This window comes from Cyprinus carpio, chromosome A21 (assembly GCF_018340385.1).
Source record: "Cyprinus carpio isolate SPL01 chromosome A21, ASM1834038v1, whole genome shotgun sequence".
In the NCBI taxonomy this organism is placed as follows: Eukaryota; Metazoa; Chordata; class Actinopteri; order Cypriniformes; family Cyprinidae; genus Cyprinus; species Cyprinus carpio.
Genome location: NC_056592.1, coordinates 5036064 through 5043378, shown reverse-complemented (window position 1 = coordinate 5043378; position 7315 = coordinate 5036064). Strand labels below are relative to the sequence as shown.

General features: G+C 37.1%; 1 protein-coding gene across 1 annotated transcript; it reads right to left on the bottom strand.

Moving 5' to 3' along the window:
* Positions 1 to 206: 206 nt before the first annotated feature.
* Positions 207 to 2860, bottom strand: LOC109064749 (caspase-3-like). The gene is made up of 6 exons (XM_019081787.2): positions 2700 to 2860; positions 2535 to 2620; positions 1704 to 1838; positions 1446 to 1624; positions 1232 to 1355; positions 207 to 1128 (listed from the first exon to the last, which is right to left on the bottom strand). Exons 1-6 carry the CDS (start codon positions 2762 to 2764, stop codon positions 878 to 880), a joined length of 840 nt encoding a protein of 279 aa, XP_018937332.1. The 5' UTR covers positions 2765 to 2860; the 3' UTR covers positions 207 to 877.
* Between the last annotated feature and the right edge of the window lie 4455 nt (positions 2861 to 7315).

Sequence of the window (7315 nt, the reverse complement as noted above, 5' to 3'; positions counted from 1 at the left end):
ATTTAAAGCACCCTTGCTAAATAAAAGTATTAATTTCTATAATTTCTTTCCAATAGAAAAAAAAGAAAAAGAAAAAAAGAAATCATACTAACTCCAAGCTTTTGAAAGGAATAGTGTATAATGTTACAAAAGCTTTTTATTTGAGATAAATGCTGATCTTTGGATCTTTCTATTCATCAAAGAATCCTGAAAAAATATTTATATACTCAACTGTTTTAAATATTGATAATCAGCAAATAGAATTATTTCTGGATCAAACAAATAAATCAATGTATGGGAAACATACTGAGGGTGCATGACGCCTCTGAACACTGGAAAGAACCAATAGGACTAATCACTCTTATTTATTTGCCGTGATACGCTTTTCAATTTGTCTAAAGCTGAACACATCTCAACTAAATACTACATCAACATCACAACACAAAACAGATTATTACAAATCTAATCTAAGGATTTTTTTCATCAGTAATAGTCTTAGTTGCAACTGGTTTAATGAGTCTTCTCGATAGGGCTTGTCTAAATCATGAAGACTTTGTAATCGAATCCCATGTCACTCTTCTTCACAAATTATATCTTTCATTGACAGATTCATAGTTAGATGAGATGCAAGACTTAGCTTTTGTGAATAATCTTATCTTTTGGTTTGGAAATTTTATTTAGAAAAAAGAGAAAGTAATGAAATAGGTGAAGTACCGTAATTATTTAATTAATTGCATGCGCTTAGACAGTTTTGCCATATTGATCTGCCATTTTGCACATCAATTAATTAACCAATGTAATCTTACAGAACACTGAATGAAAAGTATTTGCATATAAGAGCTAACATATTAATACAATGCTGCCTCACAAACAATATCACTGACTTGCTGCCAGTGATTTAAAAATAAAATTTATTTTTCTTCTCTGGCACATGAAGGTAAAACTCCTTGGTCAGTCTGGAGGCAAAGCACGGCATTTGTCTCTTTCTATGTGTATCCGGGTCTCTGGTGTAAGACTGGAACTGATTGGCCACACAATAATTTACTCTTGTCAGAATCTGAATAATCTCTAGGTGACAGTCCATCAACATCTTGCAAAGTTCACGGATAAATACAGAGCCTGTTTCTGGATTTCTCCAAGAGTAGTACCCTGTTGAGAAATAAATATTTTTTAAATGCACATGTGCACATGGAGAGAGTATGACAATTTGATAAATCCAACTGTGCTGCAACTATGTCAGTGCAATGCAAACCTTCCACTGTGGAATAACAGCAGAGAAAATCTGCTTCGGGAGCATCAGATATTCCAAAAAATTCCTCCAGTGCTTCTACACTGTCTGCCTCAACACCAGGGTCATATTCCACCCCCCTGCAGGACTGAATAGGGAATCAAACCAACCACACATAGTTAACAATATAGTTGTCAATGTTATGAAATGAGCCATGCTTTTAGCAGGTTACAGATACCTGTAGGAAGAAGAGTTTTGGCTTGTCCCGCAGACTAGGGCAGAGGTCAGAGGTCATGAGAGAGGTCAGAGTTTTGACAGGGATCCAGCGCTCATCCGATGCCAGAATTGTTCCTTCCTCTCCATGGCTCATCAGTACACATACAAAGCAGGAACTGTCTGTGTGGTTCTCCTTAGAAACTGTGGCACATACCATGTTTATAAATTCATACATGCACAATGACGCATCCAGAATACTGAAAATGATAGCAATCTGTACCTTTCCTCAGTGCACCGATCATTTCATTAGCTGACAAGTTCCTCTCCACCTGTACATGAAATCCCAGGGACTTGAACGTGTTCAACAGTAAGTGTTCATCTACTGAACAGCCTTTTCTACATAAATGTGGTGAGCCTGGAACAAAAAGACACAACTAGGGAATGGATATGTAAGGAATTTCATGTAGTTTAAAGTAGTTTTGGTTCCAATTCTACTAACAGTTCCATTATTATAGAATTATTGAGGAAGTTGGAAATAACTGAAAAGAAAATTTTAATGAATGAGTTAAATGTTAATTAACTGACAGCATCAGTGTGTGATTTATTAGCCTGATTCATTTAAACTATTTAAACTCATCATACCTTAATTTCATACATAACCATGTAAAAGTGGGTATAAATGTACAGTCAGACATTCACGATCATGAAATAAACCCTGAGAAAGGTCTCATCAAAATGCTAGAAGGTTATTTTTCCGGAACAGATACTTGGAGAAATGCCACAAAATAGGATTAATTATGCTAAAAATCACATGAATAAGAACTCAAGACTGTAAGCAGATGTGGTACAAGAACTCAAAACAGAAGAGCTGGAGTCAGCAAAAATCAAGGTTAGAGGCAAAGTGTGTTAAATAGGCTAGTAACATTTAAAAATCAGATTAGAGTTAAACTTCAGATTAGAGTTACAGTAGCATTGAATTCAATATCAGTGTTGTTATTTTTTTATTTAAAGAATATCAGTGTTGTTATTTTTTTATTTAAAGAACAGTTACAAATACTGTAAGCAGGTCGGAGATTAAACTTCATCTTAGTTCCTAGAGGTTGATACTCACGGAAGTGCTCATTACTGATGATTAGACATTTGCCTATGTTTTTATGCATCTTATAAGGCTCAAACACACAGGGCATCTTCACAACACTGTGAACACAACATGAAAATTAAAAAACATTATAAAAAGTTTAGAAATTAATTTAAACATGCTTGACTCGAGTCTTACCTGTGACCCTCGGAACCTTGCGAACTCATTCTGAGACTTGATTCACGCCACAGAGCCTTGTGCATGAAAGTCAAGCTTCTTACAATCTCACTTCTCTCATTCTAAATTTCATTCTCCTTTTGCTTTCACTTTACTGTGGAGGATTTCAAAGTCCGCTGCATCACAGAGGCGTTACGGTGGTGCAGGCGGAGGATCCGTGACTTTATATGGTTTTTACATTCACACTCAATCTGTTATTATAGGACATAGTGTATACACTGTATTGCATGTATATTTAGGCCTACATGTTTTTTTCACCAGCTGTGTATTATTTATGGTGGTAGAAAATTTTCAATTCATAGTTTTCATGTGACGTCACACCCATACAGGAACGCCCATCTGGAGGGCAAAATAAGGCTTACCTCCACTAAACGCCAGTTATTTTTATGAGGTTTTAAGTAGTAATGTAGTAAGACTGATATTTATTCACCTTATTCATGATGCATACTTTATACAGGCAAGCAGATGAACCCAGAATATAAACGTTATGTGCAAAGTTTAATATTAAATGTTTTCCCATAGAAAACCATTATAAAGAAGACGCTTAACCATTTAGCGCATTGCGTTCATATCCCAGGCTCATTTCCTTGCCTGTATAAAGCACGCATCATCATCAAGGTATGTACTGAATGTAATCTTTAATATCACTGTTTTAATCCAAAAGGCACATTACAAGACAGGCACAGACACGCAAGTGCATTTTTCCTCCTTCCCCCCCCCCCCCCCCCCCCCCCCCCGCCCCCCCCCCCCCCCCCCCCCCCCCCCCCCCCCCCCCCCCCCCTCCCCCCCCCCCCCCCCCCCCCCCCCCCCTTCCCTTTCCTCCCGTGTTTTAAAGGCACTTTAAAGGGTTAGTCAACCCAAAAGTGAAAATTCTGTCACTAATTACTCACCCTCATGTCGTTTCAAACCCGTAAGACCTTTGTTCATCTTCGTAACACAAATTAAGATATTTTTTGATGGAATCTGAGAGCTGTCTGACCCTGCATAGACAGCAATGCAACTGAAATGTTCCCAAGGTTATTTTTTTTTTTGATGTGATATGTGTGTTGTCTGACATTGTGTAGTCAGAAATACAGGAAACGGATCCAGCGTGACGCAGCTGACACAGAACAGCATACGTCCAAAAGATATTCTCGAAAATGGCACCAGGGTGATGCAGAGGAGACAAATTGTTGAATAAATTAGTTTTTTTTTTTTTTTTTGCTCACAAAAAGTATTCTTGTAGTTTCGTATAATTGCGGATGAACCACTGATGTCACATGGATTATTTTACAGTTCTCCTTGTTACGTTTCTGGACTTGGGAACATTTCAGATGCGTTGCTGTCTTTGCAGGGTCAGACAGCTCTCAGATTCCATCAAAAATATCTTAATTTATGTTATGTTCCGTAAGGTCTTACGGGTTTGAAACGACATGAGGGTGAGTAATTAATGACAGAATTTTCATTTTTGGGTGAACTATCCCTTTAAGTGTTTTCACATTAAACATGTCCCGCTGTTTATTGTGACTGAAATATTGCGGCGGGTGCATTATATGGATTGCTAATGGCCAAAACTTGCATTTTGTTCACATATCTTTGTTTTATTCTTTTGAGAGGTGATCTAGGCGTAAATATTTTTGGATTAGAACAGATAGAAAATTGGCAGGCTTGTGCTGCATTTCTATGGATGTTTGCCTTTGCCCACCAGGTCTTCGAGTCAGTCACGTGACTGAAAACTATGATATGTTATTACATTTTCTGCAGATTGAAATTTCTTTTGACAAACAGAGTTTTATCCTCCTCCTTTTTCTCCTTATATGGCGCTGTGAAGAAACCATGTGCGCGTGTCGCAACTACAGAGCAGAGAGCAGAGAATGTTTGTGAGTAATCAGTTAAATTCAGTCCTGTTTTGTCCTCACATAGTTGCTGTTTTATAGCCTCAAAAGACTTGAAATAGCGAGAATTTAATGTATGAACGGTGGTACTTTTTGGATTGACATCAGTGATGTAAATAACGTCAGTCGCATTGTGGCTTTTGGATGTGAATCACTCACATGACATATTTACTTCCCTGTTAATAGATTCAATTTTATTAAAATTCTAAAGTTACAGTTTTTCAGTCTAATCTCACCAGCTGCATCATATTTATAGCTTATACATGGCATATGTAGGCTATAGTTGACATCAGTGCCCCAATAATAGTCTACAGTATATTAAAAATATCACCTCACTCAAACATAGAAGACAGAAGGAGCTTTATTGCCAAGTATGTTTACACACACAATGAATTTGTCTTGGCGACAGGAGCTCCAAGTGCAGAAGAAAGTAGACAGTGCAAACATACATGATAGTGCAGATTTACATAGGAGCTACACAGTAGAGATTAAATATAACACTAATACCTGCTGGGGAAAAAAAAATAAAACCAGAAAACCTAAGCTGGTTGGCTGATCTTAGTTGGTTTAAGCTGGAAGTAGCTGGTTTTAGCTGCTCTCCCAGCTAGGCTGGTATAGTGGGTTTTAGCTGGTTGTTCCAGCTGGTCTCCCAGCCTGACCAGATAAAGTGGTCAAAACCCCTCTAAAATCAGCCTACTGACCAGCTATGACCAGGCTGGATGACCAGCTAACCAATTTAGGGTTAGGTTTTAGGGTTGGGTTTTTTTTTAAGCAGTGGAGTCTACAGTATGTCGTATATTGCATCAAACCAGAATGGTTGTGGATGGTAGTACTGCTGTATACTTCCCTCTGCTGGGAATTTGCAGTAACTACTCCAAAAGGCCACTACATTCTGATGAAAGAATGAAGAACAATTCTGCACATATATACTGATACACTGATAATCTATTCTATACTTATCTCAACATGCCACTAGAAACATATTACTTTAAAGCACATAAAATAGATTGCAATGTTGTATGTTTTAATTCATGAAATCATGCATTTTCCAAATTCAACTTTAAGGTTGCAGAAAAACAAAAATGCTCTGTAATTACTGCATACTGCATTAAAAAACATATACGTTCATACTACACCTGTATAAGTGTATATATGTAATCAAGTGTTCATGGTCTTTGCTATCAAAACGATTTGCAAGTGATAATCCAATCATGGTCATTGAGTGTGCATGTGTTGTTGTAATGCAGACAGCAGATTACTGTTTATTAGTGCACTTAGGGTGACATCTTGGGGGGTCTAACAGCAATGAGGGTGCAATCTTTTGTTCCAGCCATGGTCCCCATGGTTGTTTAGGGGGTGTTGATTAGTTGCTGGTGAATGTAGGTCTGACTTAATAGTGTCATTTCAGTGCATCTAATCTTATTAAAGTTCCATATCCCAAATTAAACAAATGAAATGCATCTTATCTATTTAGGTTACTGCATCGTTTTTATGTAGGGCCTCAACATAAAGACAACAGCAAAAAGCAGATCTTTATGTTTGTCTTGTAGTAGGCCTACATATAGCCTTAATTTGTCAAAAACCTCAATGCAAACTTTACACAGCAAGACTCAATGACAATGCAAGATGCAACAAGCTACAATCATATTTTATCCAATGCTGCCTGGCATAAAGTTCCAATTTGCTGAGCCAATTAAATCTAGTTCATGCCCACATCCAGCTAACCAATCAGATACTTAGATCCTTGACTGTTTTATCCACTTAAATCAGGATTACATCATCCACCAGTTTACACTTTCTATTTGGGGAACCAAAGAGGATGTTACATTTCTTTTTGTTGAAAAACTATTACATCCACATAGATAAACCTGCTCTACACTGTATTTTGAGCTTTTGCCACTTTTATCAACTGTATAGCTAAAAAAATGACAAGAAACAATGGGGAGATGGACGGTGATGGGATCAAGACTTGAACTCGGGTCATGTGTGGTCATACACAACCCACAAGATCCCGTCTCCATCAGTAATGGTTTTAAATTTAAAATGTATTGAAATGTATCTACAGTTCTAAGACATTCTGATTCATGTGTTCTGATGAAACACCATATCAATGGAAACAGAGTGGATATCAATGGGAACACAGAGTGGTTTGGATACAAGAAGAGCTGCATACACAATCCACTAAAGCACACCTTAGAGTATTTAGTTTAAAAAATAATGCCAAAAATTGACATTCTGTCATCATTTAATCACACTGATGTCATTCCAAACCTGTAAAACTTCCTTTTTTTCTGTGGAATAGGAGAAGTTTAGCAGACTGTCTGCACTGCTTTCTTCCTTTCTTATACATAATGGGGAATTCAGGCTGTCAAGCTCCAAAAAGGACCAAAACTAGCTTATTATATTATTATAAAATTGTGCATAAAATGCATGCTATTTTACTAGTTTTAATAAATCATAAGTAAATACCATTAAAAGTCAGAGTTGAGATGTTAAATCAGACTGAGGTTAAATGTGTTTGCATTGGCACTGGTGCTTTTATGGACAATCTTCTTGTAGCACAAGGATGATGTTGTAATCTTGCAAAGCTGAATTAAAGCTTTGTAAATGACAGTTTTAAGATGTGCTAGATGTAAATGAATGAGTGTAAGTGTGTCTATATCTCAAGGCCAGGAGTGACACACTGTCACAAGCTTGAAAACG